Raw genomic sequence first — 27,112 nt, 5'->3', positions numbered from 1 at the left:
AAACATATATTTTGCCTTTTTTTGGATAATATGTTCTGTAAATACATATTAGGTCCATTTCTTACATACTGTTCCTTTAATTTACTTCTTGATAATCTGTCCAAAGGTGAAACTGGGGTGTTAAGTACCCAGCTATTATTGTATTGGGGTCTATCACTGTCTTTAGTTCTAATAATATTTGCTTTCTATATCTGGGTGCTCCTGTGTTGGATGCGTAGATATTTACAATTATATTCTCTTACTGAATTGACCTTTTTGTCATTATATAATGAACTCGTTTGTTTGTTTTCAGAGTTTTTGTCTTGAAATCTATTTTGTCTCATATAAGTATAGCAACTCCTGCTCTCTTATGATTTCCATTTGCTTGGAATATCTTTTTCCATCCCTTTATTTTCAGTCGATGTGTGTCTTTATAGGTGATGTGAATTTCTTGTAGGCAGCGTATAGTTGAGTCTTATCTTTTTATACATTCAACTGCTCTATGTATTTTTATTAGGGAATTTATTCCATTTAGTTTCAGTATTACTAATGATAGGTATGGACTCACGACTGCCATACTGTTACTTCTTTTCTGGTGGTTTTGTTGGTCCTCTTCTTATTTCTTCCTTCTTGTTTTCCTTTGTGTAAAAGTGATATTCTCTGGTAGTATGTTTTATGTTTTTGCTTATTATTTTTTGTGTACCTATCATAGGTTTTTGCTTTGTGGTTACCATGAGGCTTGCAAATAACATCTTACAACCAAGTATTTTAAACTGTTGACAACTTAACTCTAATTACAAAGAAAAAGAAAGAAAAAAGAAAAAAGAGAAAAGAAAAGACAAACAAGCAAAGAGAAAACTAAACAACTCTACACTTTAACTCCTTCCCCCTTTTGCATTTTGACGTTTTGTTGTCTCTATATATATCTTTTTATACTGTCTCTAAAAAGTTCTTGTAATTATTATTTTTGATAAATGTGTCTTTTGGTCCTTCTACTAAAGATATGTACATATTGCAGTTACAGTGTTAATAGTATATTGTATTTGTCTGTATACTTAACTATTACCAGTGAATTAGATACCTTCAGGTGACTTTTTTTCCATTTGTTAACATCCTTGTCTTTCATATTGAAGATCTCCCTTGAGTATTTCTTGTAAGATGGATCTGGTGTTGATGAAATCTCTCAGCATTTGTTTGTCTGTGAACATATTTCTCCTTCATGTTTGTAGAATAACTTTGCTGCATACAATATTCTAAATTGGAAGCTTTTATTCCTTTAGCACTTTGAATATGCCAATCGGTTCTCTTTTGTCCTATAACGTTTCTGCTGCAAAGTCTGCTGCCAGACATATTGGAGCTCCTTTTATGTTATTTGCTTATTTTCACTTGTTGCTTTCAGGATCCTTTCTTTATCCTTGACCTTTGAGAGTTTCATTAGTATATGCCTTGATGTAGCCTTATTTGGCTTGAATCTGTTTAGTGTTTTATGATCTTCTTGTAGCTGGATATTCATATCTTTCTCTAGGTTTGGGAAGTTTTCATTATTATTTCTTCGAATAAACTTTCTACCCTGATGTCCCTCTCTATGTATGTTCCCTTTAAGGCCAATAACTATTAGATTTGCCCTTGTCAGGCTATTTCCTGGATCTTATATGTATGCTTAACTCTTTTTTATTCTTATTGTTTCCCTCTGACTGTATTTTTATATAGCCTGTCTTCCAGCTCACTAATTTTTTCTTCTGTTTGATGAATTCTGCTATTGAGAGACTCTGATGCATTTTTCGATTGAATTTTTCAGCTCCAAAATATCTGCTTGATTTTTAAAAATTATTTCAATCTCTTTGTTAAATTTATCTGATACGATTCTGAATTCCTTCTCTGTATTATCTTGACGTTTGTTGAACTTCTGTAAGACGAGTATTTTGAATTCTCTATTTGAAAGGTCATATATCTTTTTCACTCCAGGATTGGTCACTGGTGCCTTATTTAGTTCATTTGGTAAGGTCATGTTCCTTGGATGTTCTTGATGTTTGTGGATGTTTGTTGACATCTGGGCATTGAAGAATTAGGTCTCTATTTTGTCTATTTTGTCTTCCCAGTCTGGGCTTCTTTGTACCTGTCCTTCTTGAGATAGCTTTCCAGGTATTCCAAGGGGAATGAGTGTTGCGATCTAAGCTTATGGTCACTGTAGCTGTATCAGTAATAGGAGGTGCCCTAAGCCCAGGAATGCTACAACTCTTGCCAAGTCCTAGAGGTAGAATGATGCTTCTAAATGAAGCATTGTCCTAAAGGGAGAATTCCTTGGGTTACTAGGCAAAGTATCTCAGTCTCTTCTCTTTTGTTCCTTGAACCACAAGGAGTTTTTCTCCCTATGCTGGGCTGCCTGGAGTTGGGGGAGGAGTGACACAAGCACTCCTGTGGCCACCACAGCTGGCACTGTGCTGGGTCATACCTGAAGCTAACACAGTACTGTGTCTTGCCTAATGCCCATGGTGACTACTGCCTGGCTACCACTGATGTTTATTCAAGGCCCAAGGGCTCTTTAGTTAGCAGGTGGTGAACCCTGCCAGGACTCAGTCATTGCCTTCAAGGCAGAAAATTCCCTTCTGGCCCAGGGTGGGTCTAGAAATGCCATCCAGGAGCTAAGGCCTGGAATCATGGGCTTCAGGAAACTACTTGGTCTTTTATTTTATTGTGACTTAGCTGGTACCTAACTAAGTAGTAAGACAAAGACCTCTATACTTTTTCTTCTCCTTTCCCCAAGTGAAGGGAGTTTTTCCCCAAGCTGCACTGCCTGGAGTTGAAGAAGAGGGTCCCAAGTACTTAAAATCATCTCTAGATTACTTATAATACATATAACTAATATAATATAAATGCCATGTATATAATTGTTATACTGTATTTTTATTTGCATTCTTTTTTGTTGCATTATTTTTATTGTTTTTTAAAAAATACTTCCAATCCAAACTTGATTGAATCCATATATCCAGAACTTGGGTATATGTGGCTGACCATATAGTATTCTGTTCGGTTAGAAAAAATGTACCAATAGCTCAAAATTTGGAAACTTGGCTATCAGCAATTCAAGACTTAATTTTTTAAATATATTTTTTCTAGGTACTATGCATAAATTTGTAACATTAGCCTCAAAGAAAGAAAATAATCAAAAATTATCTCTTTTATTTATTTATTTATTTTTCTTTTTTTTATTATACTTTAAGTTCTAGGGTACATGTGCACAACGTGCAGGTTTGTTACATATGTATACATGTGCCATGTTGGTGTGCTGCACCCATTAACTCGTCATTCACATTAGGTATTTCTCCTAATGCCATCCCTCCCCCCTCCCCCCACCCCATGACAGGCCCTGGTGTGTGATGTTCCCCACCCTGTGTCCAAGTGTTCTCATTGTTCAGTTCCCACCTGTGAGTGAGAACACGCTGTGTTTGGTTTTCTGTCCTTGCAACTCATCATCACTGGCCATCAGAGAAACGCAAATCAAAACCACAATGAGATACCATCTCACACCAGTTAGAAAGGCGATTGTTAAAAAGTCAGGAAACAACAGGCGCTGGAAGAACACTTTTACACTGTTGGTGGGAGTGTAAACTAGTTCAACCATTGTGGAAGACAGTGTGGCGATTCCTCAAAGATCTCTTTCTTTTCTACTTTTTCTTTCCAAAGGAAAGTGAAACCCGATTGACAAGGTTAAGTAAAACTATGAGCTGATTAGATGTTGGACACTACTGCCTTCATGGAAATGTTACTATTTTGGCTAGAAAAAGAATTCAGAAAAGAAATAGTGTTTAAAAGTTGAACATTCATTTCAAGGAATCCTAAACTAATTTGTGTGTGTGTGTGCGTGTGTGTGTACATGCTAACAGCTTCATAATCATTAATCATATATTATTTTGGTTATTGGCATATATTCCAAGTAAAAATAGCTTTTGAATCTAATCAATTATATTCTCCACAAAGCAGTGGTAAACATTTTGTTTTATAAAAACATAAGACATTAATTGTAGCACAGTGGATAAGTGCCCAGGACCTGGCATTAGAATACTTGGTTTTAAATCCTGGCTCCAGAATTTACTGCAAATATATTCTTGTGCAATTTACTTACCTTATCTTTACTTTCTTATCCATAAAATTGGAATTTTAGGCCAGGTGTGGTGGCTCACGCCTGTAGTCTCAGCACTTTGGGAGACCGAGGCAGGTGGATCACTTGAGGTGAGGAGGTTGAGACCAGCCTAGTCAACATGGTGAAACCCCGTCTCTACTGAAAATACAAAAAAAAAAATTAGCCAGGTGTGGTTGTGGGTGCCTGCAGTCCCAACTACTTGGGAGGCTGAGGCAGGAGAATCACTTGAACCTGGCAGGTGGAGGTTTCAGTGAGCCGAGATCATGCCACTGCACTCCTGCCTGGGTGACAGACCGAGACTACATTTCAAAATTATCAAAATTAATTAATTAATTTAATTAAATTAAATTGGAATTTTAATAGTGTCTACCTCAGAGAGTTGTGAAGAGTAAATGAATTAACTTAAACAAAAGAATATAAAACTGTTATCTCAACCCCATATGGTATCTCTCACTTGTATAGTATTGAGACTATATAATTGATTTGACAAATAAATCTGTTTGTTTCAGATGTAATCTTTATAATCGAGGTGAAAAATGTTTTATTTAAAAAATATCTTTAGGGCAGGCACAGTGGCTCACGCTTGTAATCCCAGCACTTTGGGAGGCTGAGCCGGGCAGATCACTTGAGGTCAAGAGTTTGAGACCAGTCTGGCCAATGTGGTAAAATGCCACCTCTATAAAAATACAAAAATTAGCTGGGCGTGGTGGTGCACGCCTGTAATCCTGGCTGCTTGGGAAGCTGAGGAAGGAGAATCATTTGAACCTAACAGGTGGAGACTGAAATGAGCCAAGATCGCGCCACTGCGCTCCAGCCTGAACAACAGAGCAAGACTCCATCTAAAATAAAAAAAAAGGAACAAAAAGAAAAAAAATCTTTATACTACCTCTAAAGCTGTAGCTTGAATTCCTAGAAAACAGGAAACATTGTTTTCAATTCTCTATCCTCTCTGTATTTAGCATAGTACATTATTAATTTTGTGGACTTCTTAATATTGCTTTAATCTGAGTTATAGGAACTAAATTAATACGTAAGTAGTTTTATCCTATCATTAAATTGCTCTAAATGTGAATCTTAAAGACTTGAATGAGTTTAAATATAATTCTAAAACTTATGGTAGAGCAATATAATAATTTCTTCTTCTCAAAGAAGTAATGGAATCTATCAAAATTAAAACAGTGATGTAAAATCTTGGTCGAATTTCAAATCACTGTATCATATATATGTAAATTGGACAAAGATAACACCGCCAAGCATGAAGTCTATGGTCTTTTTTTTTTGAAACGGGGTCTCGCTCTGTCACCCAGGCTGGAGTGCAGTGGAGCAATCTCGGCTCACTGCAAGCTCCATCTCCCAGGTTCAAGTGATCCTCACACCTCAGCCTTCCGAGCAGGTGGGACCACAGGCACACACCACCACATCCAGCTATTTTTTTTGTATTTTTAGTAGATACGGGGTCTCATCATGTTGCCCAGGCTGATCTCAAACTCCTGAGCTCAAGCGATCCGCTCACCTTGGCCTCCCAAAGTGCTGGGATTACAGGTGTGAGCCATCACGCCCAGGCCCGATGGTCATTTTTAACCATAATTCAATATCATGTGACAACTCAACTGCTATGTACTAGTTGAGGATAAACAGTCTATGAATTATCTTCACCAATGGAAGATCTGTTCAAAATCAATAATAAGGGTTTTTTTAAAAATTATTTCTAGTTTCTTATTTCTCATTTTTTTTTCTTGTTTCAGGGCTTTGAAGACTGCTTGGTATTTGATGAGTTAATGGATAAATTCAATAATGACCTTAGTAAGTAAGGTCAATTTCTCAACTGGACATGGACTAGCTCTTCTGACTAATTGTGGGCTTATTTCTGATCCTCAATGATCACAAACCTGTGACGTACAATGTATATTATCTCCCCAGGATTACATATTTTTCTACTAACGGTCTATGCCACCATTCTCCCATAGCAACAACTAGCACCCAGAAAAAGAAACACAGTTTCTTTTGAAGTTTCTATGTGGAGGTCCATGAAGTGATTCACTCAAAGATAAAAGCTCAGAGTACCCATGCTTGGCAGAGATAACGCTGCTTTCTCTCCCTTTTCAGCCTAGGTAGCACCCTCTGCCTGCGTCTCCTAGCAGCAGTCCCAACGTTTTGGCACCAGGGACGGGTTTCATGGAAGACAATGTTTCCACAGACAGGGGGTGGGGGGAGATGGTTTCAGGATGAAACTTCCTGCTCTGATCTTCAGGCATTAGTTAGATTCTCATAAGGAGCGTGCAAGCTAGATGCCTCACCTGTGCAGTTCACAATACAGTTCACGCTCCTATGAGAAACTAATGCCACTGCTGATCTGACAGGAGGCGGAGCTTGGGCGGTAATGCGATCTCAACTGCCACTCACCTCCTGCTGTGCGGCCTGGTTCCTAACAGGCCATGGACGGAGGGTTGGGGACATTCACCCTACAACACATCCTCAGAAACACTCCAGTGTTTTTTGCCCTGTCAAAGATTGCATCTAATACTTTTTTTTTGAGATGGAGTCACTCCATCACCCAGGCTGAAGTTCAGTGGCCTCAATCTTGCCTCACTGCAACTTCCGCCTCCTGGGTTGAAGCAATTCTCCTGCCTCGGCCTCCAGAGTAGCTGGGATTACAGGCATACACCACCACACCCGGCTAATTTTTGTATTTTTAGTAGAGACAGGGTTTCTGTCATGGAGGCCAGGCTGGTCTCGAACTCCTGACCTCAAGTGATCCACCCGCCTCTGCTTCCCAAAGTGCTGGGATTATAGGCATGAGCCACAGTGCCTGGCATAAATTCCTTTTTTTTTTAAATTATTTTTCAGTTATCTCTGTTAAATACTTAGGAGCCAGAGGCATTTTGTTCCCTCCTTTCTTTCCTAGCCCTGGTGTGATTGGTTTGCACATGACCATGGAGGTGGATGGAAGGTTTGTATATTACATATATAAAAGAAGGTGCAAACAACAGCCTAAGAACTGGATAACCTTTTCCTGCTTCCCAGCATCACGTGCTTTCAAAGGCCACCTCTGATTTTACACTTGTTTCAGGTAAAGGATAGACTAGAGAACTGGCCTTAAACTTCACCCAGTTTCAAGTCCTGACTTGCCAACTTATTAACTGTGTGATCTTGAGCAAATCACTTCATCTTTCTAAAGCCTCTGTTCTTTTTCATTTATAAAGTGGGGATGATACTCTCAACTTCAGAGTTGTGAACACTGAATAATTTCTATCAAGTTTTAAAAAGAAAAAAAAAGCCTACCGTAAAGTAAGTTCATAGTATATGTTTGCTGTGGTGTTTTAGGAAGTCTAAGGACACTGATGCCTGCGTCTGAAGAAATTATAGAGTTCCAGGACAAATTTTCTCATCTGTTTTTTTTTTTGGTTATTTCCCAGTCGTCTCTCTCAGATGCTCAGCAGCCAAAGATATTTTGTCTCCTCCTTTCCTAGCGCTTGTGTGACTGGTTTACACATGACGCTGGAGGTGGATAGAGGGTTTATGCATAAGAACACACTGTCAACGTTGGTTTGGGGCACTAGAGAACAAAGATAAAGCAATAATATAGATTAACTTTGTTGTAATTTTTATTTTCAGGAAATGCTCTATGTGTATTATTAATAGTCATAGATTGTTGGTTATACAGAATGGTTATTTATGGTTTAAAAAAATTAGTGAGAGCATTGGTAGTGAACATACCATTTAATTTGACCTGTGTAGAGTTCAGCACATTTTTATAGAAGGTTTTTGAAAGATGTATTATTTAACTTACAGGTTTGTGTCTTCCTGCGTTCTCAAGATTGAGAGTCCCAGATGATCACGCGATTTCAGACCTATCCATGTACAATTACATAGAGGTGAGTGAGAAGGTTTGGCTTTATTCCATGAGATGGTTCACTGATATCCTAACTAGTGTTCTTTTCTTTTTCTTTGCTTCAGCCCCCATCTCATGCATGCTATATAAGAATACCTACAGATAAGAAAACACACACACACATAGCATTCCTTAGACTTGGGTGGATTGCGACTCTGGCCAGTGGCAATGACCAACACACATTATCTCTATCTACACTTTAAGGACATTTAGGAGGTAACAAAACCTCTGATAATTCACATGCTTTTATCTTAGACATTTAGCAATATGTTAATTTAATGAAAATACAACTTTCAGATGTGTCAACATATTTAGAAAATCTAAGAAATGTTGAATGGCCTTTTCACTCATAACATTATAACTTGCATATTTAGAGTAGCATTGATTATCCTTTGGAAACTTATGCACTAAAAAAAAAAATGCATCATACCAAAAAGAAATTCATGTTCAGGAAGATTAGTACTTTGAGGAAAAACACATTAATTCCATTTTGAACCAGTCACATGTAAAGCTCATGGTAAGTGATAGTGATTATAGTTTTAAAATAATAAAACGAAAGTATTTACAAGATAAGTTTAAAGCAGAGTGACCAGCTATTTTCCATCTCTCCTGAAGACAGAAAGAAACTGGACTTCGGCTTGAGCAAAACGACATTAGATGTGGTAGAGGATGTCCTACAAGATATTGGAGGCTTCATTGATGTACCTTGTCTTCTCCTTTAAAAACAGGATGGCTACGACACAGTATCTGTCCTAAAAAAGAGAGTAGGTCCAGACAAACATAGCTTTAAACAATCTCCTTTTGCCATAAGCAATATTACAAACCAACCAGGAAGCAACAGAAAATTAGACAAATCTTTGAGCTCACAGATTGCCTGCAGATCTGGTTAAACAAACCCTCTGCTGAAATCGACTTCCTCTATTGACCCCTGAGCAAAATAAACTTCCCCAGCAAGTTTCGTGTAATTGCTGTACATTTTCGAGGCAACGTCCTATATGACCGACATTTACCAAAATGGATTGGGAATGACATTAAGGAAACAAAAAATTATTTGACTACTTTGTGTTTGGCATTGCGATGAGTGGGAATGAAGAATAATACTAAGTCGCAGTGAGAAATAACCGTATTTGTTCAAAAGCATTCTTTAAGACTCTCATTATTGCAGATGCGAGCACATGTCAACTCAAGCTGGTTCATTTTTCAGAAGAACATGGAGAGATTTCTTCATGCTATTATGCCATCGACCTTTATCCCTCTCTATACAATGGTAAGGTCTGGACTGAAGACTTTTCCTCATTTTAATTTTCTGTTTAGCTGTTAAAGAATACACAAGAATACGTTTTAAACTTCCCTGCAGGTCACTTTTTCCAGAATAAGATACCATGAGGCTGTGCAGCGTTGGCATTGGCAAAAAAAGGTTGGAACAGATTACATTTTATTTATTTTTTAATGTGATGTGTTGAAATGTCATCGTATTATGATTATGTTTGTTTCCGACAAATACAGAAATAATGGGACAGACACCAACTGTTTGCCTTCCAAACAGAAACTGTCCTGAGTACAGAGAGGGAACAGTGGTTACTGAACAACATTACAAGGAGGTGGCAAAGAGAGCTTTTGAAGGGAAGTATCTCAAAGAAGAAACTGATGCTAATATTTCTCAACTTTTTACTTTATTTTAGCAAGATGTACTGTTCTTGATTTTTGCTTCGTGCAATATTCTTATGAGTTTAATTTGTAAAATTAGACAGAACTGAATCACTTTTAAAAGACCTATTCCAATGGAATGCTATAATACATTCATTTTGGGCAGTTGGCCTAGAGATGCCATTAAATGGAATTCTGATTCCCTAGTCTTCCACTTTGGGGATTTTACAGCGTCATTTATTCAGCAGACAGTTTTATTTAGTACATAGCACTGAGCTGGCATGGTGATGAACATGAGCAGTTCACACCTTTCACAAAGCTCAGAGGCTAGTGGGGGATAGAGACAGTTGCACTGGAGAGGGATAAACTGCTCCCGAGGAGATCAGGAGGGGCCAGGACAGGGGAAGGCGGAAGACACATGAGAAACATATTTCAGTGGAGCTGGAAGGCAGCACTAGTGTGTGAGAATGGTCAGAGGGTGGAGGCAGGGCTTTAAACACCTGGAATATTCTCTTGAGAGAAACAGGGAGCCCAGGGAGGCCAACAGACTCAGGTATGGATTTTAGAAAGATGTCTATATGGAGAATGGATTGGAAGAAATCAAGGTTTATCTATATAAGATGAATAAAACAGGGCCTTCACCCTTAAGGAGCTGAAAGTCTAAAAGGGGAAAAGATACCAGCAGGCAGTTAGAATGCAGGACAGTAAGTGCGGGGATAGAAATAGCCAGGATGCCATGGGAAAGCACCTGCCTCAGGCTGGAATGGGCCTCAGGCCGCTGTTTACAGCTGGTGTTCAGTCTCCACGTGAGTCTTAGTCACAGAGGCCACCAGGCCACCACTCTTCTCCTGGAGACTTTTGGGAAGCTTCTGAGAAGGAATGAATGATGTGTGGCCCCAGCACAGCAGTACTCTTCTAAGAATTCACAGCTCTTTTTCTAAACTGCAAAGGTTTTTTAATGGCTGGACAAAAGCTGACTGCTAAATTTTTTTCATACAGAAGACCTGGATTCATGAGTTTCTTGGGAGAGAGGGAGAAGGGAGGCTCCCAATCCTTGACTTTATCTTGATCTTATCAATTCGTGATCTTGTGGTCATGTAATTAAATTGTTGTTTCAGGTTAAAGAACAAAGAGGACATTGTTTACCCCTTTGTTGTTAAAAAATGAAGTCTATTTTCAGATTTTAATCTCTGGACAAATGAAATGAGAGTTCTTGCTGTCTTACAGGTAATAAACAAAGGACTCTTTTTCTTGGGATCACTGATAGCCATCAGCAGTACCTACCTACTTATGCACTACATGTCACCACGACCTTTCCTCTGCTTGAGAAGACCATGGAACTGGATAGCTCACTTCCGGAATACAACATGTTTCCCCGCGAAGGCCATGGACTCCCTAGAACAAATTTCCAGTCTCATTAGCAGGTGATAGAAAGGTTTTGTGGTAGCAAATGCATGATTTCTCCATGACCAAAATTAAGCATGAAAAAAATGTTTCCATTGCCATATTTGATTCACTAGTGGAAGACAGTGGTCTGCTTATAATTAAACTGAATGTAGAATATCTCTGTATGTTAACTGCAATTACTGGTGGGGGGGACATTTTAAAAGTTGAAACGTGCAGCTTCCCTACATTATACACACTCAGGTTGAGTCATTCTAACTATAAAAGTGCAATGACTAAGATCTTTCACTTCTCAGAAAGTAAGGCCCAAGATGCCCCAGGGAAGACAGTAATCATGCCTTTTCTTTAAAAGACACAGTAGGACTCACAACAGCATTGACTCAACACCTGGGACTAAAAATCACAACTTACCTAGCATGTTAACTGCACTTTTCATTACCTGAATGGAACTTACCTAATCACAGGGCTCAGACTTACTAGATAAAACCAGAAATGTAAATAAGGAATTCAAGGGAGTTCCAGAGACTTACAAAATGAACTCATTTTATTTTCCCATCTTCAAATACAAGTATCACCATCTATCTGTTTAGTATGTATGTATGTATGTATCTATCTATCTATCTATCATCTATCTATGTCTATTTATTTATGTATTTAGAGATCAGGTCTCACTCTGTTGTCCAGGCTGGAGTGCAGTGGTGAGATCTTGGTTCACTGCAACCTCTGCCTCCTGGGCTCAAGCAGTCCTCCCACTTCAGCCTCCCAAATAGCTGGGGCTACCATGCCCAGCTAAATTTTTGGTATTTTTCAGTAGAGACCAGGTCTTGCCATGCTGCCCAGGCCAGTCTCAAACTCCTGGCCTCATGTGATCTGCCCACCTCAGCCTCCCAAAGCACAGGGATTAGAGTTGTGAGCCACTGCTGCCAGCCCAAAGTTACCCTCTAAAGATAAGAACAAGGCTATTAATATACTAAGTGAAGGACAGGAAAGGGTTTTATTCATAAATTAAATGTCTACATATGCAAGAGTGGAAAGGAAACAAGGGGAGACAACTTTTATAGAAATACAAAGCCATTATTTTATTCAATTTCACACCCTCAGAAGTGATTTACTAATTTATTTCTCGACTACATACTGCAGCAGAACCAGCAATACACTTGATTTTTAAAAGCACATTTAGTGAAAATGTTTTCTTTGGTTCATCCTTCTTTAACAGACTGCTGAGTCACTGAAAAGTCCTTCAAACATGATTAATTATGAAGATGAAACACTAGAGTCATAAGAAATAAAAATTGGGCAATAAAATAAAATGATTCAGTGTTTCTCTTCTATATTGTCAATGAAATTCTTCAGTTCTAATAATCCATGTTTAGTTTGTAGGGAAAGAAAAAATAATTTTTCCTTCTACCCACTTTAGGTTCCTTGGCTGGGGCCCCTATAACAAAAGACAGATTAACAAGAGAAAAACAAGCATAAGTTTATTAGCAGGTATATATAATATATATGTGGGAAATACAGGTGGAAATACAGGGGAATGAGCAAATCTCAAAGAGCTGGCGTCTTAGAACTCCCTGGCTTATATAGCATCGACAAAGAACAGTAAATTTTTAGAGAAACAACAAAACAAAGAAAAAGAGCTTTGAGTCTGTAGGGGCAGCAATTTGGGGGAAGCAAATATATGGGAGTTTGCCTTGTAGATTCCTCTGGTGCTGGTCTCCAGGCTGACAAGGATTCAAAGTTGTCTCTGAAACTCCTCTTTGTCATACTGCACATATAAAACGTCTTTTGTTTCCAACAAGAGGATTTTCTTTTTCATTCTAGAATTATCTCCTTGATAACTTGATCAGATGTAGGACATGACACTGAATAGAGTCCAACGGTACAAAAAAATTCAGTATGTTCTAGCTACTTCACACATGTGTATGCGACAGTTATTTTTACAGTAAGGTATTTTCGAGGAAAATGTATTACGTGTTTTGGAAAATAGAGTAATTTTAAAAATATATTTGAAATGAAAATCTCCAACACATTAGAAGATGATGATGTTAGATGCCCATTGTGTGCCACAAGTGGTTTTTTCATTATGTAAAGCACCCGTTGAATTAAAAGAATTTGTTTTTGTTCAACCTCTTACTGAGGCCCAAGAGCACATGGGCAATTTGGATTTCCTGCTGGACCACAGAGTTCTGTTAATATTACATAGAACGGGTATTCCAGACACTTCTTATGATGGAAGTCTAAAAGTGGCATCCAATTTAAGGCCCCATCTTTCATTGCCATTCTTCATTCCTACAAAGGACGAACTTGGATTACATCAACTTTGGACCCATTAGTTTTGTCGCTGTCATCAACTGACAGTGACTCATCACTGGTGATGATAAAAATGATGGAAGAAGAGTTGAAAGTCACTTTTTTCTTTGGCCTGTCCCCATCTTTCTGTGACATCACAATGGGTCTGATCTGCATTTCACTTCCAGCTGCTGGTAGGTCTTTAGCAGGCCGCTGGCACCTCAGCAGTCGGAGGCACAGGAGCTGCAAAAGGGATCTTCGAAACTGGGCAGAGAAAAAATAAAGTGGAATATTAAGTAAAAGCTGGGCACTAATATGAATTAACATTCAAGGAAATCAGTTGAGCTGAATTTAAGTTGTTTTTTGTTTGTTAGCAGGTATGGATGTAGGGTTATGTGGTCATGCTCAGATCTACCTAAATCACCTCAGAGCTTTATGTCTTTTATTCATTCTAATTCTTATTAACCAGAACATGTAGGACCATTTCAATACCTTGTAATCCTCCAAGCTTCAATCTGCACACACTTTCTGTGAGGGCAGTTACAACTATTAAGAGATTTTGAACATTAAGTCAGTCCACAAATATTCAGTGGGCATCTACTAGGTGACAGCCACTGTGCTATAATTAGAGATTTTTTACTGTAAGCATCAAAAACAGACAAGGCTCTTCCTGGCAGAGTTTACAGCCTGGTGTACTTGCTAATGTCTCTTTAATTAGGTGAAGAATTTTTTTTCTATCGAAATTACTAATGAGTTAGGGAAAAAATACTATAGCAGACAGCACTAATGTCATCAACAAACATTATTCTTCTCTGTGTCCTGGGTACAACATCGAATAATATTTCTTGGCCTCCTTTCGGCTTCTCCTCTCTGCTATTCCTCTCTACAAGAACCTGGGAGGCCAACGCCTAAAGATTATAATATCACACAATGGAAAGAACCTAGATTCCTAAATGACTGCATAGGACAGATCCCATCTCCTCCACCCAATACATTAATAGACTGAACTGTGACCTGAATGAGCAATAAACTCCGTATTAATTCACTGAAATGCTGGGGTTGCTTGTTATAGTAGTCGGTCCATCATGACCAGTAAAACATAAATCAAAAGTTAATGTAATTGTTATCCCATTATTTAGAGCGAAATAAATGTTGAATATATGGACTTTCTCAGATCAGGAAATACCAATTAAAAATATAATAAATAGCTACATTGATTTCTGTCTTTTTTGTTTTTTGTTTTGGTTTGTTTTACAGCAAACACTGCCTGATAATGTCTTCTTTGAGCTCCAATCTTATGCAAGTTAGCATTTAGTTTATACTCACATTTAAAAATATTTATTTTTTCTATCTGATTCAAAAATTTAAAAAATAATATTTGTTTGAGACTTTACTCACTAGACCATTGTTTGGTTAAGTGTTGAAGATACATTACTATAAAGGTTAAATAGAGTATGTATGCCAAAAAACGTTTTTCCATAGGACCGTTGTTTTTATTTATTTGTTTTTGTTTGTATCTTTTAGACTTCCTGTTTAAAGTATGCCCTTAGGAACCATTAACATCAGGACCATGTGGGAGCTTGTTAGACATGCAGAATATTGGGCAACCATACATACTGAAGGAGAATATTCATTTATTACGAGATTTCCAGGGGTGGGGTATGCACAGTAAAGTTCCAGAAGCACTAATTTATAGCCCATTGGCTGAGAGAAAGAGTGCAACAAATAATTGTTAGTTAATGTATTTTAATTTTGTCTGTTGAGAGGGTGGTCCCTAAAATATCTTAACCTCTGATAGAAAATTTATAAACCATCTCACTAGAAAAATTCATATGTGTGCATACTAAAAAATTGTTATAAACAATTTCCAGGGTTTCAGTGGTTCTTCTGAGGCCAACTCAAGGAATGTTTAGGTCCTACGGACTCCAAGTTTAAAATCTCTGGGTTAAAGGAAATAGACCAACTGAAGGCAACAAAAAAGGGAAAGAAACACTGTCAGTGAGAGGAGATTAAGGCACGTGAAAGTGAGTTTATGGAGAGTGTAAGCCAATAATATTCAAAGAGAAAGAAAGGCAAAAGAAGAGGCAGAGAGATTTAGCACTGAACATAATAAGGTTATTACAAAAGTGCCCTCTTCTTCCACATGCTTGAGCATTAGAAGTCACGGTGATTATTATTACCTGTGATTATTATGACCTGTTATCTTTAAAATTCCAATGGAGTAATTAAGTATTATCGTTAACTTTCAAATTCTCTGAAACTTAGAGGCTCAGCTTTATAATAATCATTTTGTGGGCTCTCCTAGCCATGACTCATAGCCATCAAGTCAAAACCTTTCAACTACAGGAACAGATGATAAGGAAGTTCCTCTTCTTTTTGAGACAGGGTCTTGCTCTGTCGCCCAGGCTAGAATGCAGTGGTGCGATCATGGTTCACTGCAGCCTTGACCTCCTGGGCTCAAGAGATCCTTTCATCTCAGGCTCCTGAGTAGCTGGGACTAAGACACATGCCACCATGCCCAGCTAATTTATTTTATTTTATTTTATTTTATTTTATTTTATTTTATTTTATTTTTATTTTTTGAGAGAGAGGGGCATCTCATTATGTTGCCCAGGTTGGTCTTGAACTCTTAGCTCAAGCAATCCTTCTGCCTCAGCATCCCAAAGTGCTGGGTTTACTGGCTTGAGCCACCACACCAGGCCCAGGAAGTTTCTTGAACCAAATTAATTTAGGCTAGACATTTGCTGTGGCATGTGAATAACAACCCAGACCAATTGCTACAAGTATCTATAACCCCAAGTGAGGAGTTATAAGCACTGGATTTGGGGATTTGAGCAAACTAGGTTCAAATCCTGGCACCAATACTTCCTGGATTAGGCAAGTTATTTAACTTATCTGAACCTATTCATAACCCATAAATAAAACAAGGAATATATTAGTGCCTATTTTGTGGAATTTTGTAAACCGGCTTGTAACTTGTGACTTGCTTGTAACTTGCTTGGTACAGTCGGAATTTTAAATGTATTATTAACATTGTAGCTGTTATTACTAGGCATAAACTATTTTCTGGTGAATTAAATATTAATTTTACTAGAATTCTACCTAACAAGTGTGAATCCCTGTGGGTAGTTCTTAGAATGTTATGATTTTCTTTGGAAATATTCTACATTTCTTCCAGATCTCTTTACTTTCCTACAAAATTCTTATTTTTTTTAATTGAAGTGACTCTGAATCACCTCTGTAAAAGTATTACACTGTCATTTCCAACTCTATCCCCAGGGTGAAAACAATCAGTTAATTGCAAAGCTTACCTTTCTGATCATGAGGACATAAATCACTGGATTGTATACAGTGTTCGATTTAGCAAAGAGGTACGAAACAATAGATATTGTTGGAGTGACCAGGTGACCATGACCATTAACCACCAAGAAGCAGATCACGATATAAGGCATCCAACAGACCAGGAAGGTGAATATCATTAAAAAGCACATTTTGGCCAGTTTCTTTTCATATTTTAAAATCTTGATCACTTGAATTGTCTGAAGATCTTCCACACAACGAAGCTGCAGAAAGGAGAAAGAAAGGAAAAGCCTTAAAAAAAAAAAAAAGAAGGCTTTCTTTTGTTGTTTTTAGAACCGATATTCAGACACCATTCTTGGCCCCACCTAAATGGAAAGAGAACTGAATGGCAGCTTGGCAGGCTGACTTCGGATCCGAGACTCATAGCTGAGTCCAGCTTTGACCTTGCTGGGCCTCAGTCTCCCCACTCACAACATAGGGTGGTTGAGCTACATAGCCTCCTACATCCTTCAGTGTTTTTTTAACGTTCTCTAATTTACTTAATAAGAATAAAATAATTTTGCCTAGATCTTCAAGTCTCTAAAAGACAGCCTGAAAGAGTCACGATAAAATGGAAAGAATTTCCCCATGATCCTGGAAACTCTAGAATGTTAGTCCTCGAGTTCTCAAATCAGACTGCATACCCATGTCATGTCAGGTGTTCTGCACGATTAAGCCTGCAGCTGGCCTTGATGAGAACTTAATCCCCAAGTGAATTCTTACTGAAAACCAGCTTTTCAATTCACTGCTAGTGACTATAAAGTAGAATTTCAGGAGAAATTTGTTTGTGATTGGTTTCATTAGGGGCTCACTTGCAGAGAACAGCACTTGGTAAAACAACTCCTTCCTCTAAAATCAGCCTGTCTACTCGCAGTCTGTTCCCATTAAAGGGATGGCGGAGTAATGATGTACAGTCTGAAAGTTCTTTGAGTTTCTTGAATATAAGTTTCTTTTTGCTGTTTCGGCTATTATTATAAATGTGTCATGATAATACACAGGCAAAGAATATTTCTGCACACCAAAAATATGTTCCTAAATAAAAATAGTTCTCTCTAAACATTGTAATAAGTTATACAAATTATACCACAAAAATACAAATACTTTATATATTGATTTTTTAAGTAGTTAGCATATAGTTAATACTTAGTATTGATTACTTTATGCCGGGAAATTTACTGTGTTTCAATTAACTCTAAGTGTACCTTTTAGTTCTAGCATTATCATAAAAATTAAGAGAAAGAATTTCCAAAGAAATCATTTAGAACATGTGCTTAGAGTATTTAGAAATATATTTTAATTAAAATTCTCAAATTACTGATATCCAAAATTGTATTTAAGAAATTATATTCTTATCAAAATCATGTATTCAGATTAGCAAAGAATAGAGAGAAATAGGAAAAATTTAAATCGTTGATTTTTTTAGGGTAGAGAGACTGTGTGGGGAAGAGTGGGTATTAAATTTCTGGTATTAGTTTGGTGCAAAAGCAATTGTGGTTTTTGCCATTAAAGGTAAACCTCTGAAGGTAACCTTATTTAAAGGTAAAGAATATTCCTTTACCAGTATGCCAATTACTTTAAAAAATCAGTATATAAAGTATTTGTGTTTTTGTAGTAAAATTCGTATAACTTATTACAATGTTCAGAGATAACTATTTTTATTTAGGAACATATTTTTGGTGTGCAGAAAGGTAAATAATTTACCTTTAAATAAAGTTACCTTTAAAGGTTTACCTTTAAATGGCAAAAACCGCAATTACTTTTGCACCAACCGAATACTACTATTCTGTGTGTGCAATTCTGTTTTAAATGAAACTGTTTTATTTAATGGGATAGAATATTTTTCTATTTTCAAAATATCATTTTGGGGTAGCTTCTCTAGAGTTTATAGGAAGGCTGTGGGGTTTTGATAAAAGCTCTAGATTTGGAATTAGAAGATCTAAGTTTATATCCCAGATTCACCACTTTTGCTCGCAGTGTGGTATTGAGCAAGTCAATAACCTCCTCTAAGAGTAAAGAAGAAAGGAGGTTGAAACAAAAAACCTATTAGAATTAACAGAATTTGAGTTCCATTTCCACACGTATGATTTTGTGGGGTTGTTTTTGAGGTTAAGTACTTATTTACATTTGAACTAGATATGAGACTAACACACTTGTATGTATATGTACATTTATGATACTATAGGATATTTAGAATCATTATTGACTCTTCAGAGTTTCAATTAACAAGTAACATAACCACATCTCAGTTATCTGCCTCCCAAACCTCCGGTATTTAGGTCCAATCGTTTTATCTGTACCATTTTCTGGGCAGGTCAGTCTTTATCCCCTCTCGCCATTTATCAAAGGAGAGCACTCATTTGTCCATCTTGGAATTACATGCATGCTGGAGAAATTAATTTAAATAAATGTTGGTCTATACGTCCCCAGTTCGTCTTTGGTATAAGGAGAAGATCTTGACTAATGTTTTAGATTATTTGGGTTTATACATGTGAAGTTTTCATGATTATTTTTTATTTATCTTTTTCAGGCGTCTTTCTTTCATTACTTTCTATTCCTTCAGTCTGCTCATTAAATATTTTCCAAATAAAAAACTTGATTTCATGTCTTACCCTCTTTATTCAATCATTTGAGGATAGTTTTCAAAATTGCTATGGATGAAGCAATTTTGAAATGATTGGCACAGGCACAAATCTGTCCTAAAGAATGAACCAGCTAAAACAAATTCTTCAGAATTCTCTATGAAAGTGTTCTCTGGCTGTATAAGTGGCTGATGCCTAGTGCTCCTTAATCCAAGACATCTGTAGATTTTCAAAGAATTTCACTGTGAATCTTCATTCTCAAGTGTGTAGCTATGTCTCCATCGTTGTTATGAGTCACCTCCCTCTGAATAAGGAAACGGAGGCAAATTACTTGCAGTGAGCTCTCTGTTTAGGTAGCAGCTAAAGTCAAATCTCTTCATACTTTCACCCCTTCTCCTGTCTTCTCCTTTCTATGCCCTCTGCTTGTAACTCATTCCAAAAATAGTCACTGATCACCTACTACATGCAGACACTGTTCCAGTCACAGGTGAGAAAATACATAAGACCCAGTCTCTGCTCTTGAGGAATTCACTATTTGGTGAGGATGATGCACACTGAGTGGGTAGAAGCCAAGAGGGAGGTAAACAGGGAGGATATGGTAGTACACAGGATGGGCAACTGGTTCTGAGGGTGGGTTAGAGCAAGAAAATCCTGCTGTTAGCCTTGTGAGGGAATGAGGAATTAGTCAAGTAAGGAGGAGAGACAGAATGCTCCAGAGAAAGAAAGTGTGCTGAGACAAGAGGCAAAATAACAAGTCAGTTTCTGAAAACAAGAAATATTACCACTGGCCGCATCCTGAGGTGGCAAGAAGAGGGGAGTGTCAAGAAATGAGGCTGGACGGGTAGACAGGAGATGCTATACAGGATCTGCTGGCCGCACCCGAGGGCTTTATTTTTAATCACAAAGACGGTGGAACTTCTGAAGGTAATACTTGAGAACAACTACTCTGATGGCAGTGTGCAAAGAATGGAATAGAGGAAAGCAAAAATTTTAAAAAGGAGAACTTTTTTTTTTTTTTAACTGAGTCTGTGGCAGTGGGAGAGGAAAAAATGGATATACCAAAAAATATAGGGCTGGGCACAGTGGCTCACACCTGTAATCCTAGCACTTTGGGAGGCCAAGGCAGGCAGATCATAAGGTCAGGAGTTCGAAACCAGCCTGGCCAATGTGGTGAAACCCCATCTCTACTAAAAATGTTTTAGAAATTAGGCAGGCATGGTGGTGGGCACCTGTAATCCCAGCTACTCAGGAGGCTGAGGCAGGAGAATTGCTTGAACCTGTGAGGCGGAGGTTGCAGTGAGCCGAGATTCTGCCATTGCACTCCAGCCTGGGCAATAAGAGTGAAATTTGTCTCAAAAAAACAAAACAAACAAACACAAACAAAACAAAACAAAAAAACATTTAAGTGGCATGGATAAGAACCGATCAATAGTTGGGTGTTGGGGGAGACATGGATGGCACATAGTCAAAGATTACTCCCTAATTTCTGGTCTTGGTAGCTAGGAATGATGACTATTCAATGAGAAAGCAAATAGAGGAGCAGAGGATTTTAGGGAAAATATGACAAATTAATCTTTACATTTGTTAAATTTGATGAGTCTGTGGACCATCCAAGTGGAGGTGTTCAATAGGCAATTGACTACGAGGATCTGTTAGAGGCTGGAAGAAAGACCTGAACTGGAAATGGAGATGTTACCAAGCTTGTGTCAGAAGGAGAAATCCTGGCAGTATGAAAGACCACCCAAGGCCAGTGTGTAGCATGGGACAAGAGCTAAACATAGGATACTGGGAGGCCCAAAGAAGAGAAGCCCTTGGAAGACATAAGAAGATGGGGCCAGAGAGTCAGCAACAAAGACAGCAGAGAAAGGCGCCCTAGAATCGATGGCAGGAGACCATCACAAGGAAGTAGAAGTTGCCAATAGTCTCAAACGCTGAGGATGCTAGCAAGGAATAAAAATGTGTCCATGGGATCACATCTCTGGGAGCTCATCAATGACCTGAAATTAGGGCTGTATTAGTGGCAGTGCGGAAGAGGAAGGAGTCATCAGTTTGCCTTAAGTTGAGGAATGAATGCTAGATAAACTTACTAAACTACCAACTCCCTGAACTACAACAGAAATGTATTTCTCACAGTTCTGGAGGCTGAGAAGTCCCAGGTAGAGTACCTGGCAAGGTAGGTATCATTCTGAGGCCTCCTCTCTTGACCGTTATCTCACTGTGTGCTTCCATGATCTCTTATTTATGCACGTGTGGGAAGACAGAAAGAGAGACAGAGAGAGAGAGATAGAAAGAGAGAAAGAGAGAGAGAGCAAGCTTTCTGGTGTCTCTTCTTACAAGGACACTAATTCCCTAATCCCATCAGACCAGAGCCCCATCCTCATGACCTCCTCTGACCTTAATTACCTCCCAAGTACCCATCCCCAAATATTGGCACATTGGTGGTTAGAGATTCCACATAGGAATCTGAGAGGGACACAAACATTCAGTCTATAACAGCAAGAAATTGGCACATTTTATATGCTCAATAAATATTGGGTAAATGAACGCTTAGTGAGTGACAGTGTGGCACCAAGAGTCGCCAATGGTTCTTTGAGTTAGCAGTGACAAAAAGGAGAAAAATAAAGTGATAGCTAGAGGGAGCTGAGAGTAGACTGTGATTTAAAAAAAAATAGCCTGGTAATATGCTAAAGGGAAAGGACCAGTGGTAAGGGAGAGTGTGAAGATACAAGTGAAAGAGAAAATTATTAAGAAGTGTCTCTGGGGCATGGAAGGGGGTGGGGGAGCAATCAGAATACAGAATCGAGTTGGTCCTGGGAGACCTCTCCTGTCGCCCTGTAACTGAAGAGAGAGTCGTAAGAATCAGTGGTTTGTGTAAAGAGAGGTAAGGAGTCAAAGGAACCCTTGATAATGGCTTTGTTTTGTCTGATAGATTGGAAGCAGGCTTATTTGATAAGAATGAGAGGAGACAGTAGGGCGAGAAATTAAAATGAGAAATGAGGCTGTGTAATAGTCACAGTGTGGAGACAGTAGACCACACATACAGGGATAGAAAGGTTGCTAGAACAAGGCTGAGAGGACATCTAAGTGTAGACAGATGTGTTTTGTTTTTTTTCCAGCTCCTCCTTGCAGTTTGACTACAGGCATGGAGAAAATAGATGATTGAACTGATCTAGGGATTTTGTCTTTAACAAAGTTGGCATGTGTAAAGAATGTAGAAACAAATGATTTAAAGTGATGCATGTAGCTAAGTCTGATTTTTTTTTTTTTTTTTTTTTGAGACGGAGTCTCGCTCTGTCACCCAGGCTGGAGTGCAGTGGCGGGATCTCGGCTCACTGCAAGCTCCGCCTCCCGGGTTCACGCCATTCTCCCGCCTCAGCCTCTCCGAGTAGCTGGGACTACAGGCGCCCGCCACCACGCCCGGCTAATTTTTTTTGTATTTTTAGTAGAGACGGGGTTTCACCGTGGTCTCGATCTCCTGACCTCGTGATCCGCCCGCCTCGGCCTCCCAAAGTGCTGGGATTACAAGCGTGAGCCACCGCGCCCGGCCGCTAAGTCTGATTTTTAAAAAGGTGAAAGTTAGAAAGGTTTGACGGAGTGAGCAAGACACTAGAGACGGAAGCAGAGAACAGAGTTGGAAGAATCAGTGAATGAGGAAGGAAACATCCATGGCCAAAGCTAGAGACCGGGAAGTGGAGCCTGCTCCACACTGGGCTTGAGTTCAAACTGGAAAGTTCTTGTTGGCACCCAGCGTGAAATTGTCTGTGGTCAGCTCTTACCCCTTATGACTCTGGTGTGATTGCCAAACAAAACATCTGTGCTGTTCTCTAGTCAAATTCATATGACCTTTGAATAAACAAAGTTATGGGAAGTGTGGAATTCCCTTTTTTAAATTCTTAAATTTTAAGAGTGTTGGATAATGTAGGGTTTTTTGGTTGCTGATTTTGTCAGTCAGAAGCTTTTTCTTTCCTTCTTTTGGTTGAGAGAGGGAAGTAGAGAGAGTAAATGCTATTCCGCATTGATCTTTCCAGAGAGTGACTCATAGCATAAAATTCAACCAGAAGGGAAGTCCCCTAGAACTGCTCTACCTCTGGGCAACTACTGATGACATAGGAAGACTTCCATTATTTTCCACACAAAATTTTCTACCCTGGATGTGATTTGGGCGGGGGGGCATCTGTAGTCTTCAACTCACCATTCGAATGGAATACAGAATATGGCCATAGCAATGGGCTATGACACCCAGGGGCACCACCAGGCAGCCAAGAAATAAGAAAAGCACAAAGGAGGAATCGTTGGCATCCTTGGATTTCCAGTCCACAGTGCAGCCTAGTCCGTGTACGTCCAGGATGTACCTGTTCCAGCCCAGGAGAGGTGCTCCAGCCCATGCCAGTGAGTAGAGCCAGATGTAGGTAATGGCCCTCCAGGCCCAGGAAAAATTGATCACTCTGGCATGGACCACGCGAATGTAACGTTCATAGGCCAGCACGGTTAGGGTGGCAATGGAAACAATCCCTGCAAGAAGAGAAAGTGGAAAAGTATAGCATGGTGCAGGGGGAAACCAGGCATAAGAGACGTGATACATTCTCCACTGGAAATACCTACAGAGTATCTGAGACTCTGTGCTCAGAGACTGACTGCTCTAAAAGCCAAGAGTAATAGTGTCTTATAGTCCCAAGGAAATTCTATTGAAAACAGTTTCCATAAAAGGAACCATAGAAGGGCAGTCAGTGGCTCACGCCTGTAATCCTAACACTTTGGGAGGCTGAGGTGGGAGGATTGCTTGAGCCTAGGAGTTCGAGACCAGCCTGGACAACGTGGCAAGCCATGTCTTTACAAAAAATACAAAAATTAGCCAGATGTGGTGCCACACGCCAGTGGTCCCAGCTACTCAGGAGGCTGAGGCAGGAGGGTTGCTTGAGCCCAGAGAGGTTGAGGTTGCAGTGAGCTGACATCGCGCCACTGCACACCAGCCTGGGCAATAGAGCCAGACCTTGTCTCAAAAAAAATAAAATAAAATAAAATGGAAAATGCCATGCAGATTTAAAAAAGATTAGACAAAAATTAAAAGCCCTAAATCAGCCCCACCCCAAAGATGCCCCTATTGTATTAGACTTTCTTCTGAAGAGAAATTCCAGAACGAGTAAGGGAGAGTCACTAGTGCAAGTGTCTCATTTAGTTCACCTTCTCTTGGCTGTCTCTGACTCAGCTATTAGAGATAAAGTCAAAAGGGGTTGCAAAAGCTCAAACTGAATGAAGTCGCAGTCAAATGATGCAGAGGACTGCCATAACCCGCCTACTACCAGCAGATGTCAGCATACAAACTGTTCACATGCAAGGATTGCTGACAAGGGTGGTGGGGGGGTCTTCTGGGTTTCCGTGGTCTTCACGTATACCGCTATTTTGCAACAAGTACGCTTTAATGATACTGTCTGTATATTTCTCTGTCACCTTCAGAGAGTAAGGTACTCACTTAACAAGCACCTACTGTGTGCCAGGCACTGTGCAGTGGATGGCCAATGGTGACTAAGAGACAGAACTCTAGATGTCTGAAGGGAATGTACGTGTATAAACACTGACAATGACCATGCAATGTGTGAATGCTACAACTGCCACACAATGGATTGGAGACACAGAAAGGGAAGCATTTGCGCACAAGGCAGAAGCACATTCCAGGAAGAGTGAAGAAATATGCAGCGGAGTGTGGAGACGTAAAAGGACACTGAGGGGTCTATAAACGATGATTCAAAGATGCCAGGGCTCACAGGAGATGGAAAGAGAAATTTAGAGAGAGCCACATTGACAAAGGCTTTTAATTTCTAGCTAACGTTTGTGTTATTTTAATTTTTTTGTTTTTTAACATTTTCCTCTATGAATAGTAAATTATAAATCTGTTACTCTCTTGTCCTTTTACACAGTTAGATTCCCCTTTTCCTCCTCCTCCTTTTTCTTCAGTAGTGGATGCTCATTCTAGCAGTGGTAGAGAATTTAAAACACGATTGGAGGCCACGGAAACCAGCTTGAAGGCTACTGCAACAGCAGGCAAGACATGATGGGACCTCAACTAGGATGACATTAAAAGGCATGAACAACAAAGTCTGGATTCCAGAAACATTTAGCAACTGGTATCAACAGAATCTATCTGCTTATCGAATGTGAGGTGTGAGGGGAGAGAGGAGTTAAAAGTAACTGTGAAGTTTTTGGCTGGGCGTGGTGGCTCATACCTGTAATCTCAGCACTTTGAGAGACCAAGGCAGGTGGATCACCTGAGGTCAGGAGTTTAAGACCAGCCTGGCCAACATGGCGAAACCCTGTCTCTACTAAAAATACAAAATATTAGCTGGTGTGGTGGCAGAAGCCTGTAATCCTGGCTACTTGGGAGGCTGAGGCAGGAAAATTGTATGAACCAGGGAGGCAGAGGTTGCAGTGAGCTGAGTTTGTGCCATTGCACTCCAGCCTAGGCAACAAGAGTGAGACTCTGATTCAAAATAAATAAATAAATAAATAAACAAATAAATAAATAAAATAACTTGGAGGTTTCTAACCTGCCTAAGGAATAGCAAGTGATTACATGAACTGAAGTAAAAACCACAAGATGTATGAACAGATGTGGGGAAGACAATAAAATTGTGAGCTTCCTGGAGCATAAATATTTGTTGAATGAGTGGATGCAGAGAGATTAAAAGAAAAGCAGTTCAAATACAGAATGAGAAGTAAGGGAGAAAAGGGTGTGGGCAGCAAACAGGTTAAGAGGTCTGGAGGCAAGTCCCAGCTCCCCATGAAATAGCTCTGTAACTTTCAGCAAATCAAACAATCTCTTAGACCTTTTTGTTTTCATAAAATTGAAAATCTCTTCATATTTTAACATTTCATGATTCTGCAATTCGTAAGTATGAAATACAGAGCTGCTGGACTCAGAAAGCAATTGGCATAACATAGTTAATATTCATTTATCCCATGACAGGTTTGTTCTTCTGTGGGAGTTGGAGGGTGGGGAGCAGTATTATTCCCAGTGTCTCACACACGGCATCCAATAAATGTTCTTTGAATTAATAAACGAATATTTATTAAATACTCAAGTGACCGGAAGAAGATTGGGTTTTGGAATCGAGTGGAAGAAAATACTTCAGAGAATAATGGTATAAGGCTGGGCGTGGTGGCTCACACCTATAATCCCAACACTTTGGGAGGCTGAGGTGGGCAGACCACCTGAGGTCAGGAGTTCAAGACCAGCCTGGCCAACATGGTGAAAACCCATCTCTACTAAAAATACAAAAATTAGACAGGCATGGTGGCATGCATCTGTAATCCCAGCTACTCAGAGGCTGAGAAAGGAGAACTGCTTGAACCTTGGAGACAGAGGTTGCAGTAAGCCGAGATTGTGCCACTGCACTCCGGCCTGGGCGATGGAGCAAGACTCCATCAAAAGAAAGACAGACAGACAGACAGACAGACAGGAAGGAAGGAAGAAAGAAAGAAAAGAAAGAGAGAAAGAAAGAGAGAAAGGAGGGAAGGAAGGAAGAAAGAAAGAAAGGGAAAGAAAGAAAGGAGAAAGAAAGAGAGAAAGGAGGGAAGGAAGGAAGGAAGGATGGAAGGAAGGAAGGAAGGAGGGAAGGGAAAACGAAAGAAAAGGAAAGAAAGTAATGATATAATAGCAAATAATAGCAAATAATGGATTTAAATTCAAATCACAGTAGTGATTATTGGGACAATGAAAGTATCAAGGTGGATGGCTTTCGTATTCAGAAGTCTACTTTTACCTTATTAAATTTTTATCTAAAAAGTGATATTATCCTTTCTTTACCTGATTATATTCCTAGAAAAAAAATCTAAACACCTAAAGAA

The 27,112-nt window shown here is 39.1% G+C and overlaps 2 protein-coding genes across 2 annotated transcripts in view; one reads left to right on the top strand and one right to left on the bottom strand.

Annotated features, from left to right (window-relative positions):
- The window catches only part of KMO (kynurenine 3-monooxygenase), a 61,333-nt gene extending 46,733 nt beyond the window's left edge, over window positions 1-14,600 (top strand). The window contains exons 11-15 of the mRNA XM_003267317.3: window positions 5,866-5,923; window positions 7,913-7,995; window positions 9,178-9,279; window positions 9,370-9,429; window positions 10,887-14,600. Coding sequence (XP_003267365.1) covers window positions 5,866-5,923; window positions 7,913-7,995; window positions 9,178-9,279; window positions 9,370-9,429; window positions 10,887-11,087 — 504 coding nt within the window. The 3' untranslated portion in view covers window positions 11,088-14,600. The remainder of the gene's footprint in view (window positions 1-5,865; window positions 5,924-7,912; window positions 7,996-9,177; window positions 9,280-9,369; window positions 9,430-10,886) is intronic.
- OPN3 (opsin 3) overlaps window positions 12,117-27,112 on the bottom strand; it is a 46,968-nt gene continuing 31,972 nt past the window's right edge. The window contains exons 2-4 of the mRNA XM_030812612.1: window positions 23,463-23,782; window positions 16,664-16,915; window positions 12,117-13,616 (exon numbers count right to left, since the gene is read on the bottom strand). Of these exons, the coding sequence (XP_030668472.1) occupies window positions 13,353-13,616; window positions 16,664-16,915; window positions 23,463-23,782 (836 nt within the window). The 3' untranslated portion in view covers window positions 12,117-13,352. The remainder of the gene's footprint in view (window positions 13,617-16,663; window positions 16,916-23,462; window positions 23,783-27,112) is intronic.

Source organism: Nomascus leucogenys, chromosome 5 (assembly GCF_006542625.1).
Source record: "Nomascus leucogenys isolate Asia chromosome 5, Asia_NLE_v1, whole genome shotgun sequence".
NCBI lineage: Eukaryota > Metazoa > Chordata > Mammalia > Primates > Hylobatidae > Nomascus > Nomascus leucogenys.
Note: the sequence above shows the minus strand (reverse complement) of the source record. Positions and strands in the feature narration are given on the sequence as shown.